This window comes from Gymnogyps californianus, chromosome 9, assembly GCF_018139145.2.
Source record: "Gymnogyps californianus isolate 813 chromosome 9, ASM1813914v2, whole genome shotgun sequence".
NCBI lineage: Eukaryota > Metazoa > Chordata > Aves > Accipitriformes > Cathartidae > Gymnogyps > Gymnogyps californianus.
The window spans coordinates 2,463,206-2,477,441 of NC_059479.1; the positions used below are offsets into that span (position 1 = coordinate 2,463,206).

Here is a 14,236-nt window from a genome sequence, read left to right on the forward strand (position 1 = left end):
GGAGATGGCGTGCTTCCAGGGCCGAAGGGAAGCTGCTGAAGGGCGGGGAGCGGCAACGGCGGAGCCCGGGGACGGGTCGGTCGTTCCCGGCTCGGCGGCCGTGAGGGGAGGCGGCCGCTGCCATGGCGCTGCCTGCGCGGCTCCCGCCCGCCCCGGTCCCCGCCGCCCCTCGTCCCCTTCCCTGAGGCGGCGGCCCCGCCCGGGTCCCCGCGTCGCCTCAGCGGGGCTTCCCGCCGCCATGGCGCGGGCGCCCCCTCCCCCGCACGTCTCGCGTGGTTCGTCGAGAACTCGCCTCGCCCCTTTCTTTCTTCCCTTTTTTTTTTTTTTTTTTTTTTTTTTAAAAAAACCATTTTTCCCTCTTCCGGGCCGGGCGGCGGTGACTGCTGGGCCGGCAGCCCAGTGAGCGCGGCGAGGCGGGGCGAGGCCTCCCGCCGCCTCCCTCCCTCCCGCCCTCCCGCCGCCGCCGCCTCAGCCCCAGCCCCAGCCCGCGCCTCGCCGTGCCTGCCGCACACACCCACCCACCCGCCCGCCCGGCTCCGCATCCCGCCGCTGCCGCCACCTCGTCGTCTCCCAGCATGGTCATCAAGGTCTACATCGCCTCCTCCTCCGGCTCCACGGCGGTAAGGGGCGCCCCGGGAAAGTTATACCGGGCGGGAGGGCGGCGGCGTGGGGCCGGGGGTGCGGGGGGGCCGGGCTGGGTGCGGGCTCCCCTCGGATCCCCTCGCCCGGGGGGGCGGCGGTCTCCGGCCGGGCAGCGTGAGGAGAGGCTGGGGCAGCCGGGCTTCGCCCCCCTCGGCGGACCGAGAGGAGCATCCAGCGCTTGTAGGGAGATGCGTGTGCTGCAGCTGGCCGTCCAGAATAAAATGTCATTTCCTTCGTGATTTCACGGCTTGTTCTGTGAGTTCTGCCTGCCGCTCCCACCCCCGCGGCCCGGCTGGCTTTAGCAGGTCCGAGCGGGTGGCACGCTTTCGTGCCCCTCGTCCTGCGCTGGGAAGGCAAAGCCAACAGTGTTTGAGGTTTGTTTTTTTTTTCATTATTGTTCTTGAAGTTTGTTTCTAAATTGTGGCACCCGTCATGTCAGTATTTGGTTTTGATGAGTTTATTCCTCTTATGTCGAACCATTAATGGTGGCAGGCATGTGTGGCTACTGTCCGAGTACCTGCGGTTTCTTGCCGTGTGGGAATACTGGGTTTCACTTCTTATGGCCCCGGTGTGTTGTAGGCAGAGCTCGGTCCGAAGACTGTATTTTTCAAAAGGAAAATAAACAAACAAACAACAATATTGGGGCTTTGTGCCTAGGTTCAGATGTAGCTCAGAGCGGCAGTGTCCTCACGATCGTCTGATTTCTGTTTGATCTGTGTGAAAGATGCTCTGAGTCTAAAATCCAGGGGATTTTGTCGCACTTAGTATGCATGTGCTGGAGACCTACAAAATGCCAGAGACTTACAAAATGCCAGCTATTGCAGTTAATCATCAGTGACTTCTACTGCAAGTAGATAAAGAGACTAAGCTGTGGCTCTGTGATGACCTTTCATGTCGCTGTTAGGCTGTGTACTTCAGGTGCAGGTTCCCAAACTTTCAGAGGACAGTGATGTACAGAAGATAAAAAAAAGCCCTCACTGAATTCTCCGTCTCCAGTTGAGTGCAGTCACTGATCTACGGTCTTCAGCAGATAAAATACCACGTCGGTAAGCTTCGCCGTTGATGGCTGTGATGCTGTAACCCCTCATTTAGCTCTAACGACAGAGGCTGAGCCCTGTAGTGGTGGAGTGCAGATGGCACAGGAGTGCGTGCCTTGGGTGTCCCTGCCGTCGCTCTCTTCCCGTGTCATTTTTGTTAATCTTGATGGCAATGCTGACATCGACATGCTGATGCCGATAGTGAGAAGCAGATGATTATCTGATGCTGATCTGGAGAGTGTCTTGAAATCCCGAGTAGTTCATTCATAAGGGGAGTCCAAAGGGATTTCTGCTGGGTTTATACAAAATGATCATCTGGAAGGAAAGAAGCAGTCATTAGCAAATTGAAAAAGTAATTCTTTCTTTCTACTACAGCTGTTAATAGGTTTCAAGTTGACTGATTCAGTTGCTATAGATTTTTATCAGTGACCTCTTAATGGCAGTTATTGATTTCTGCCTGTGTGGTGATACTAAGCTCCGGGGGTGTAACCACTGATCTCAATCCTGACTATGTTTTCCTGTTTTTAAATTAGGTTTTTAATTATTAGCTTAGTGGTTTCTGCTATGCTGTCTTGTCCTTGTGTGGATTGTACACGTTACAAGGCTTGATTCTGACTTACTGCTGCCTTTTAGGCTCCTTTGTGCATCCTTGACTGGAATTCGAATATAGCGTTGGCGTCGTCTGTTTTTGTGGAATTTGAGCGTAACATGCACATAATTGCCAGTTTTATGACACACATATATATACACTCATGCCTGTGTCTGAAGCTAGCGCAGCTCAAGTAATCTTGTGGTAATGAGCAGGACTTGCACGTTCTCGGTTTACTGAGTACACCAAGGGTGTTTCTGTTGGCAGGGATCAGCCGAGTACCTCACCGGGTGGCTGTTTTCTTTCTACTATAAGAATTTTAATCGATGTTTCAACCTAAAGTAAGACAGAGAGGCACCTATCCGGAGGGAAATGTGCTCGATGGGAATGAGTCGTTTTTGTGGGTCTTAAGCCGTTGGTGGTGAGACAGGCTTTGCTTGGAGGACCAGAGGAGCCTTTCCGCGTGCTGAATTTGAAATAACCCACTCGTGGAATGGAAAATCCACATCAGAGGAGGTTGCTACAGAGAGATGGAACAGAGTCAAAGCTGTTTCCAGCAAAGTAACTGAACTGGCTAACATCAGCCCTGTAAGGGCTCTCACTCCTGCGAAGTCAGCTTTGTACTGTCAGTGACACCCATCACTGTGTTATTTTGGTTTTTAAAAGGCTAATTTGCTTGAGTAGGAGCAAAACAGAAATAAGTATAAAATCTACTCCTTCCTAGAAAACGACTGCCCGGTTTCTGTAAGTTGGTGAAGCTTTTGTGAGACTCCAGAAAGCGTCATCTCCCACTGAAGGGAAAAGGGGTTGAAATCGCTTCACACCTCACAGCCTGGGGCTGTAAGTCTTGGAAGGTGCCCAAATTTTGTGGTCTTTTATTGGCAAAGTCATACTTTGTTATGCAGTATAATTTGCCACATCATAGTGTATAAAATGTTTCCCCAAGGCACTGTTCTCCATAAAGTTTATATTCAGTAGTATGTATCTGTGAGGAAAAAATATCATATGAAGCTCATGTTTAAGCAAAGGCATTTTACAAGTGTGTTTCAGGGGACTTCTGGTGAAGTTCACTTAATTCCTGTGTACATGCGTTGTTCAGAGTCTGGGCACGAGCGTTACAGCAGAAAGTGTGACTGCCAGGCTGCACCTTGACAGGTTTTGCAGCATGAGGAGTTAGTGCTCAGTGTTATCTTTGGTGTGTTTCATTGGTGGCAAAGTCCTGTATTTGTACTCGGGTTTGCTTTATGCTCTGTACGGTAAAGGTGAAGGTGACTTTGGTTTGGGGTACTTCGTTGCCATGGTTCTCATAAGCAAAGATAACTGAATATGTTGGAAGTTTATAATTAAGGACTCGGCCAAAATATGATGATTGCAGTCTTGGTCTGGCCTCCTATTTGAATTTCACCCCAGAAATCATAATGTAATAGTTACAGCGCCAGTTTCCTGCTGTATTTGGAAGTCTGATACGGAAAGTTGCCCTTTCTCTTTAATCTTTCTCAGTGTGAATGTTGTACTGGTGAGTCGTGGGCTGGGGCAAGGACGCACGGGGGATTGTGATTATGAAGATGAGCTGTAGACACCAAAAGTGGGAACATGCATGTGTAGCTTCTTTCCAGGAGTCTTTCTGTGTGATGTACAGTTGAAGTGAACAGCGTTACTTAGTATGAGACAGTGTTGGAGGCTATGAACATAAATGACAGACGCAAATGCCGCATTCAGAAGCACCCAAGCGTTGACTCGAGCAGGGACTGTGCAGGCTGTGAGAGTGATTTGACTGTAGACTTCTATTCAAATCCTTCAAGAGACGAAAGGAGGAGAGGCCAAAGAGTAATTAGACTCTTGCTCCTGGAAGAAAAAGGATACAAGGAGGGAAGAAGCTGAATTGCACAAGTCCAGTCTGTGATTTTCTCCATTAGCATTTAGGTATTTTGTTGTTTTTTGGGTAAGAGATTGCCCCAGCTTTCCTGCAGCACCAGAAGCACTTGTGTGTGTCTTCCTGAAGGCAGTTGGATTACCAGTTTTATTGATTCATGTGGAAAGGAGCCAGCTGTTTAAATTCTTCTCGGTCTTATGAGCGTGCATTTGTTGCCAACAACTGCACCGGTCTTGACTACGGCCTTTGTCCGAGAGAATTGTGTTCTTTCGTCTGATGTCCCCTTGCAAGCGCCAGGAGTATGGACGAACCCTGGAGGCTGTGGCTATGGAAGTGAAGCTATGCCAGCACTAGAGATGGTGGGCTGAGCTCTCCCGTGTGCCGCTGCCAGTGCTGCGGGCCGTGGAAACTGCTGCGTCGAACCCCTGGTGTCCAGACTGCTCCTCAGAGCCAGGCACTTCGTGTCTGTGGTCTACAACCCATGCTTCCATCTCTCCAGGCTCTCCCCCCTCGCTTGTTTTGATGGCTGCGTGGGTGGTTTTCCTTCCTCGCCTCCTACTGCGACTGCAGACATGGCAAAAATAAGAGATGATCTCCAGGATCGATGTCAGAGTCCCATGTTACACATCAGACTCGCCGCTGTTTAGGGATGGTTTTAGAGAGGAAAGGAAATTTTAGTTTATTTTTTCATTCACAAAGTTAGGGATGTGGGGGGTTTCATGTTTTTCTTGTATTGTTTTCTTGCTTGGGAAAGGATCTAGGTCTTCTCCTCCCCACCCACCAGGAAACGAAGAGGAAAGTGGCCTGTGGTCTGGAGAGCAAACATGTGCTCGCAATTACTCTTTTCTTTTCCCCCACATAACCCAGTAAGGCACAGGAGCACTTTCTGGTGCTGCTGGGGGTATATAGCCAGTGGCAAGTGCTTTCTAGAGCATTACGGGTTGCAACTGAGGGAGAATGGCTTTGGAGAAGAGTGACTGGAAACGAACAGAGTTGTGTGTGGCCACCAGCTCTTGTCTCTGTTCAACAATTCAGGGCTTTGGGAAGGCTGGTGAAGCCACTTCATCCTTCTGAAGCAATCCTAGTGAAGTAATACATGGAGGGATGGAGATTGTACAAAAAAATTTGTATTTTGCATTTAAATTCCTTCTAGGGCCTTTTTCCTCTGCTTATCACAATAAAGGCAGATATTGCCATCCTAAGATAGAATGAGTAAAGTCTGCGTGCTTTCTGTTTCTGTGGTGTTTGGCTGCTTTGAGGTTTCTGAGCGGCTGGCGCCTTGCTGCGTGAGCACCCCAGCAGTGCAGGGCTGTTGCAGGAGGTGGCTCTGTGCTGAGCCTTGCTGAGGGCAAATGCAGCTACAGCAGGGTGGTTCTTTGCATCCAGCGTTCTTATCAGTGTGTATAATAAGTGTGCCTTGTTCTGCAGTCGCGTTCAAGGTTGCAAATGTGTTGTCAAAGCCCGGATGCATGTGGTCACATTTGTCATCCCGGAAGCCCTGAGCAGCGGCAGCAGACGTTCTGGAGCTGCTGATGAACTTCCTTCGGTCCGAATGGTGCTGCATATCAGTGCAGTTAATATGAGAAGAAAATACTGAGATGGATCTTTTGTAAATAGTCTTGTAATATGATGCAAGTTTAGGTAAAACCACGTATTATGGGGAAATTAAGCTGCATCTGTAGCTTTAAAAACAATCTCACAAGTGTGTATATATATATTTTTGTGATACTTAGCTCATGCAGTTTATATACTGTGGGTGAAAACTGACTTGTTAGGCTTGGTATTGATTTTTAAACCTGTCTCTTGTGTAAACATAATATGCATGAAGTACTTTTTTGGATACCCAGTGTTAACCAAACTTAATTTCTCTCAATAAAATGGTATGAATTGTTCTGAATTAGAGCTCTCAGAGTGGAAAACAAAATATGTAACGCAGATCTAGCGAGGCAGTTAGCTAGGATGTGTTCCATCTGCCTCATGAGTTGTTTTTTTTAAAGTCATTGTTCCAAACTCTAGATAAGTCAAATATTTTTCTTAAAATATTACATTCAAATTTTTCATAGAGCCAGAGATGAAATTGTCTGCAGTTGTTGCAATAGCTTTAATGTATGAAAATAAAAAACATTCTACTGTGCTTAAATAAAAACAGTTTTCTGACAGCATGAGAAAGATGGGAGATTATACTCCACAGTTAAGGCTGGGAAAGGCTTTTTGCTGAGAGTATCTGTAGATTGTATATGCAGGTATGACAGTGTTTATTTTGAGATGGTGCATCAGGATTATGTCTTTCTCATGCACTGCTTGGGGGGAAAAGGCTGCCTTTGGGAAGAAGCTGGATGCTGTCAGCTTGCACTGGCTTTACTTGAACCCTGAACCTCGAGATATGATCCATACAGTGTCACGTCAGTGCTAAGCACTTGTGCTTTTCTAATAAATGTTTGTAAAGTTGAGCAAGGAACTTCTGTTGTCCTGAGGCATTAAATTTACACTCAGAAAATTCCTATAGAAGTCAGTGAATTGGCATGCATGTAACAAGCAGAGGATGCCAAAACTAAGAGTCTCTGCAAGGTTATTCTTATTCCTCCCAGAGGAGGAGGAATTGAAGAGAGAGGAAACAAATGGAACTAAACAAGCATTGATAGATTTCAGCTGTTCAGGCTCAAAACAGAACAAAAATATTCCCCTATATGATAAAAAGAAGAGCTAAGGATGCATCATTGTTGTAGCCAGAGATAGATGAGCTCTGCCTTACGTAGCTGTCCTTTTTGCTCCCCAGCCCTTGAGCGGCTGCCCTGGAACCGCTGATCTTAGTTCCTGGCACTAATCAGTCATCTGGAAACCTGAACCAAACCCACAACTTATATCAATATTATGCTATTCAAGAATGTTTCTACTGAAACATGAAAATACAGTGTTAACAACATTTGTTTAACCCCAGCCGTATTCAGGGGAGACCTTCAGTTTATGATTAAAGTACTTTTGGTGGTCAGATATTTAATCAAGCCTGAAAGAGTTTTAATTGTAACACTTATCTACTATTATTTGTCCCAGAAAAAAAGCCTCCGTCCAGGAGCACGTCCTTTCCAGGACAGCACCTCCAGCTGACTCTTAAGGCCTGTTTTCTGAAATTCAGAAGGTAGTAAAGTGAGATGGAGGTTTTAGCCACCCGAAGAAAATGTGAAGGGTTAACATCAGACTGTGGACTGACTGAAGTTAACGCTGGCTGGATACAGCTGAAGTAGTCTTTGCATCCTGACAGCTTCTTCCTGTTGGACTTAGTTTCCCCTGTGAGAAGTGGATGTGATGATTTGATTTCTTTAATTAGCTATCTGAAGTTTAGTTTTATAGGGGCTCTTTTTCCATGCATGAATACTGCCTCGCTTTAAATTCTAAAGGCGCTCGAGCGTAAAATTTTAACTATTACCTGTCAAGAGACCTATTGTTTGAATTGCTGTGGTGTTGGAGCGAAGAAAGGAGTGGTTTAAAGGCAGCAGTGGTTTAAAAAAGGATCTCAGGGAAATCTGGAAGCTACGAGCTATCTTCCTGTGCTGGACAAATTGATGTTATTCTTTGTTAGACTTTTTCCCAGTGGACACGTGGACAGAGACAGAACGGGGGGAAGAATCAATACACTGTTGGAGAAGAAAGCCGTGCCTCACAGCTGAGTTACCTGGAGCAGCCACCGAGCATACGAATAAGGGTCATCCCTTAACATTGAATCCCTGGACTTCCAGAAAGTTTTGGACAAGCTTTGGCCAGGTTAAAGATCTTTTTTTTTCGTAGAGAAACTAAGCTGCTGTGGGATAAGAGGAAAGGATTATTTTTTTTCTTTTTGGCTTATATAATTGATTACAAGCCAGTGACATAAACCAGATAACAATCAAGACTTTGGAATGTATAGGCAGCTTTTGCAATATGCAGAAGATACAAGGAGGTCCTACAGAGATCTGTGCTGTACCCTAAGCAATCCAGAGAGAGCGAGGTGACAAGGCTGTTGGTGAAGTGAGGTTGCACAGTGCGAGAGCAGCCTGCTGTAGCCGTCCCCAGTGGGAAACTGGGAAGAAACAATCATCGTCCTGTGCAAGAGTGAGGTTTAAACTAGCTGATACTGTTTAGCAGAGAGGTCTTGGAGCCGTACTAGGTAATTCTACAAAAATATCATATTAGTGGTCATAAAAAGCAAACAAAATGTCAGGAATTTTTAGGATGGGAGAGGGCAAAGGAAAAAAAAAACAATAACACTGTATAAATCTGTGGTGAGTCTGTATCTTTAATAGACTGGAATTGTTGTCTTTAAACGATATAAAAAAGTGAGAAAAGATACTAAGTAGAGTGAGATGGTCACTGTAGGAGGAACAACCAAATTAGGTAGAATTCTGCAGTTGAGAAAGAAAGAGCTGAAAAAGTATGAAAAGTGATAAAATCATGTCAGGCATGGGCGAACAAATAGGAAGTGATTATTCATCACTTCTCCTAATGCAACAACTGGGGGAGGGCAAGTGAGACTAGCAGGTGGCAGGTTCAGAATAAACCAAGTACTTTGTTTGACAACATGTATTTTAATGGAGAAACTCACTGCCAGAGAACGCCGTGTATGGCAAAAATTGCATGGGCTCAGGAAGCAGTGAGACAAATGAAGGGGGAAAGTCTATTACAGGCTATTAAACATAATTACTACACCTCTGACTCAAAACTGCAGATTATTGGAGTCTGGGAAAGTATAATGTGGTGTAGCCCTCTGTGCTCAATCTGTTGGTGTGCTCTTCCCTGGGATCTGTGGCTGGTGGAGACAGGATACTGGGGTAGACAAGTGTTGGATCTAACCCAATAAAGCTGTTCTTCTGTTCTTGGATGAAATTGGCTCTGCTCCCAAAATTATGTTAACTGTTTGCATTTAAAAATTTAAGAACATGTTGCCCAGAAAAGCGTTTGATGGAAAAGAATATCTGTGTGTGTTTGGGATGTGTTGGTTTGTTTTTAATTTGGTGGTTATTACAAATGCCTGCAACTGTAAAAGTATTAGAAGGCTCTGGACATTTCAGTGTAACTAGAAATTTTGTCTGAAATGTAAACAGATTCTGTATCTGTTTTATATTCAGACATACCAATGTGACTGAAGTCTTACCTCTCTGCTTTGCAAACTCTGAAATGCTGTGAGAGACTGTAGATATGAGAGGAACTTTTAACTGTATTTGTCCCCTGTATCTTAGAAACAGGGGTGGGGGGGAAAGCCGAAGTTGTTAATAATTCTCCTCTTGGTTTTATTCTGAACAACTGCAGTTCAGTTCAGGAGCCAAGGACAAGGCTGTAAGAAGTGTTGTATGAAGCTGTTTGTTATAGCCGCTGGCAAGATCAGAACTTTCTGTTGAGAGATAAACACTGAAATCTCAAGGTTTGGGCATTGACTAAGACTTTGCATGAGGAAGACTTGCCATTAGATCTTCTATTTTACATATAATGAAATGCACGGTGGGATCCAGATCGGGATTGGGTTGTTAGTAACTGGGGGAGTCAGCATGAAGCAAGCTCTGCCAGGTGATATACAGCCTCTCTGTCTGAGGTTTGAGTTGGAGCTCGGGTGTGACTGGGGAAAGGTTTCCATTAAGCAAAGTTGAAACGTCACTCTTTTCCTGGGCTCTTGGGTGGACAGGGAGATGTGAATGAGAGCTTACAGGAGTGAACATGGCTGTTTTTCATGCGTCTCATCGCCGGTCACAATCTCAGCATTTCTTACATACGAAATGTCAGCATTTGGTGATATGGACAGCAGGTGGTTCCAAAACCAGCATGATTTTGCAGCACAAACAGCAGATGCTGACATACATCATGTTTAGACCTAGGTAATAAGGTAGGTGTATCAGAAACCCCTCCTGCCTTAGGCATAGGTCAAAATAAGCTGGCAAAGCCCAATGTAAACAGAAAACAGGCAGCCTCTGGGGAAAATAAGAACAGTTTTCACATAAAACCACATTTTTATGAGTAGTGGTTTCCAGGCAGGTTTAAACAGCACATCTGTATTCACCTCATGGGAATCAACCTTTGGCTGTGCTAATGTCACTGGGAGTTTTGCCATGGACTACAGCAGGACAAGATTTTACTCCTTAGGAAATACTTAATGCTGCTTATCCAAGATCATTCTTGTGCACTTGTTGCAAATGTACTCGGCCAGAGCAGCAGCTGCAGAGCAACTGGCAGAACGAGAGAGGAGCAGAATAACTCTGTGAATGAATTAAAAATATATTCCAAAATGTTCTCACTGGACATGGATAGAAATGAAGTTCAAGTTTCTGCCTAGGCAGAAAATACAATATATGTGAGTAGAAATAAAAAGATAAAAACGGGCCGGTTTGCAAACTTACTTGTTAGTGACCTGATAATCCTGATTAAGAACTGGAAATTCCTTTCCACCCTGTAATGCAGATAAGCAAGTCTCATGGTTCTGGTGGCTAAGTCCATGAAACCTTTGTACTTGAGCAATCTTTCTCTAAATTTCTGTTTCCTTTCCTTACATTAAAATGTACCAGGAGGTAGCCGTGAGAGCCTCCGTTTTTGCCCGCAGAGGACTGAGGTTTGAGTTGTGCATGCTGTGAAAAGATCAGAGTAGGTCCATAAAGCTATCTTGAGGAATGTTCCTTCCAGGAATTCACACCTGTATAAACTGAGGAGCAGCTGGACAGACAGCTATGTCTTCCATATGATGATTTGGGACCAAAATTAGCAGCTTGGAAGGCGTTAGGATAGCCATCACCTCACACTGCCAGCCGTCGAGCATTAGGCTCAGACTGAAGAACATCAGGGGAATGAAGCTATTTTGGCTGCTCGCCCAGGCCTGGAGAACTCCATCCTACAGCAAATAAACAGCTGGGGGACTTAATCTTTTAAAAAATAAAATGCAGTGTATATTTGTCTTAGTTTCTGATTGTGGTATGCAGATGCTAGCTTGCACGGAGGCAGAAGGAAGCTTGTGGTTTAAAAAAAAAAAAAAGGGCAGATACCATGGTGACAAGAGTGATCTAAAAAACTTAGAAAAGACAGTGTGGGGGCTGCAAAGTGGCCTCCAGGTTGTGGCTCTGTCGGTGGCCGTGCCTGCCACCGAGGCATGGGCAGCATCTGGACTAGTGCTCTTGGTCTGGGGTGGAAGGTGGCACTTCCCTTCGGGCTGCAGTGATGCAGTGGGTGAGAATAGCTTGTTGATGGGAAGGACCTTACTGTGTTGGAAAATGCTCCGTTTTTTTTTTTTAATTTGTGTAAAGAGTGACTTCAGGATGTCTCCTGAGAAGTCCTCTTGAGAGCAAACCCCTAGGCGTTGGCCTTCCTGGCTACTGCAAGCAGAAGTTGGCCAACTCCTGTATTGCTTCAGCTACCGAAAGTATTAGAAACTGCAATGTGGCTGATTCTTGTGAGGTTTCTATTTATCTGCCTCTCTCCACCCCGCCTTAAAGACACAGTTTCTGAAGTTACAGTATTTTGTCCAAGTCTGCACTAAAATAAAGAGGGGACCTGGGGACCCCAGGATGATATGCGCTTGAAATGTTACCCAGGCAAATTAATGGGTCAGAGAGCCGGGGCCGATACAGAGTATTGTCTGCTAAACCTTTCGTCTCCGGGATGCTTTGGTGTAGCTGTACTGACCTGCTGTTCTATCTCAATACAGCCTGACTCTTTTTGGAAACAGGAGGAAAACTTGTATTTAATCCATAGCTTTTCTCTAAATCCCCTCTTCCTTTGTATTATGCTATTTAGGTATTTTAGTTCAGGAAAAAAAGCTTTCCTGTCTTGAAAGATTTCTTTGGTTTAGTTTTAGAATAGCAGTCGTCATAAAGACTCTTTTGCTAAATAATGTCTGTGGTATACGAGTTCTTCAAAGATAGAGAGTAATACAGATCAGAAGCACTTGGATTTAGTGCAGGATCCCTGAGGTCATATTATATTTCTTCTTAAAGTAGTTTTTTATTTAAAGATAATAAATGCCTGGTAGTATAAAAGCAATGAAACAACAATTAATGCTGTAAACTTTTAGTCTTGTCAGTTAATTTAGTCTCTCTGTGTGCTAAACCATACAGGAGATAAACCTTCTTTTTATTGCAAACCACAGGAGCCTCGTGCAATAGTTGTCTGTGCATTTAACTCCTTTCCTAACCAGAGTTCATCTCTTGTCAGACAAACAAAACAAAAAATGTTTTTCCTCTCTACTCTCTTTGCCATGCAGGGCTCCTCATCGCCAGCATAAATCCACAGATTCTGAAAAACAATTACATTAGCAGCTGTTTCAATAAACTCCCCAAACTGTAGCCCTCTGCTGTCTGTGGTGCATGTTGATCTAAGGGTATCTTCTCAGGCTGCTTCCCCAGTAAATACTGGCCAAGTGCTGTGCAGACCGTGGAGACTGGAGTTTCAGAGTGGAACAAGGTGGGACCTGTGCTGGTTTGTTTTAACTGACGTAACGCAACAGCCACCACTTTTCGTAGGGTGTAGTTGCTGCCGACATTGCATGGACTACTAAGACCTGTCCTGGAGCCCTCTATGAAAATGAAGATAAAGGAGGAATAATTCTTCTGGCTTTCAGAGAGAGACTGGCTGAGAAAACCAGAACCTGACAACGGTGGTGAGGTCTAGACTTTCAGGACTAAAGCTCTTTTTAAAGCTTCCAGAGCAAGCAGTCAGGTTTTCAGTGGCACCCTCAGAGCCTTTTCCCCCGTTTTTCTCAGCCACATTGAGAACTTTTGAATATCTAGGAATATGGCATGTTCCAGAGAGTTTTCCGTGTCTCATGTGATACCGAGCCTGATTATCTTGTTGGAGGTTAGTCTTCTGTGTGTTAAATTGCATTATAGTCAGTGCGTAAAGCCTGTCTATGAGGCTGGGCTGTGGTGTATTTGATACTGTTTGTAGAAACAGCCAGAAATGATCCCTAACCCAAATAACAAAGTAAATAAGCAGTGATTTGAAAAAATAATTATTCCTGCTGACTAACAGCTTACGAAAGGAAGCTCTGAGAGGCGAAGGGTGCCTTCAAAATTGTTCAAGGAGTCTGTGACAGAGGTAGCTTAGAACTTTTTTTTTCTTCCGCATAGCAAAAGCTCCCGTTACCCAAGACGGTTCTGTGCCTCAGATAAGAGAGTCCAGTGAGATGCTGAGGCTGTAGAGACACCGGCAATACACTGAACAGTCGTGCCAGAGGCCACGAGAAAGAGGCTGTTGCTGGAGGCTGCCCACTGCTCAGGTCCTCCCCAAGTTGCCCATTGAGTGTCCCAGGGCCGAAGGAGGGTGTAAGCACAAATAAATTCACCTTCCGTCGTGGCTAACCCGGCTGGCACTGCCTGGAAAAGGGAACATGAAGCGGTGATAGAGAGCCCGTGTGCTGGCTGATGGGTGGGGAGCGGGTGGCTCTGGGGCTGCTCCCAGCTCCAGCGGTGGTGGGATGACATCTCCTCCCTGTGGGGATGGACCAAGTGCAGGCACTTAGCACTGGCACTAACCCGAATGGCTTAGTTGGTGTACGAGTAGGAACGTTACACAAGGTTTCGTGAAGCTTACAGTTCTCTGCTGTTCTGCCCGAGTTGTGCCAGACAACTAACTCTGTGAACGTCAGTAATGATTAATGAGGGAAAATTCAGAAGCTGTGACAACAAGTTTGTGGTTAGATTTCTGCTTTCCTGCTAACCTTAAACCTTGCTCAGCTAAGTGGAGTTGCTGGAGATGTTCTGGCTGGTACGTCATGAGTTCATTCCAGACCCTGGGGCAGTTTTTGTTAAGCAGGCGCTGGGGTTTGCGCTTCCTTCTCCCAGGTAGTCTTGGAAGCCTGGTGTTTGCTGCAGGATAATGCAATGTGCGTTTGGTTCCTTTGTCTGCTTTTCCTGCCGCTCTCATGTTTGTGATGTTCAGGAGTTATGTTAGTTTTATACTGGTTTTTGGGAGGAGTGGATCTGTTTGTTTGTATTTAACCCTGCGCAGATTTTGGATGCTGTGGCTAGGCACATGTTAGACATCCAGGGAAATACAGCCTGCCAAGCTCCAAGTCTGCTGCAGGAAACAACTGTGTGTAATAAATGAGGAGTTCATATTCTGCTGCTGCTTATGCTTTGTTAACGGATA

The 14,236-nt window shown here is 45.5% G+C and overlaps 1 protein-coding gene across 1 annotated transcript in view; it reads left to right on the plus strand.

The window, feature by feature from the left end:
• The first annotated feature begins 517 nt into the window (after positions 1-517).
• SH3BGRL (SH3 domain binding glutamate rich protein like) overlaps positions 518-14,236 on the plus strand; it is a 37,437-nt gene continuing 23,718 nt past the window's right edge. Inside the window, exon 1 of the mRNA XM_050901631.1 lies at positions 518-620. Within this exon, the coding sequence (XP_050757588.1) occupies positions 576-620 (45 nt within the window). The 5' untranslated portion in view covers positions 518-575. The remainder of the gene's footprint in view (positions 621-14,236) is intronic.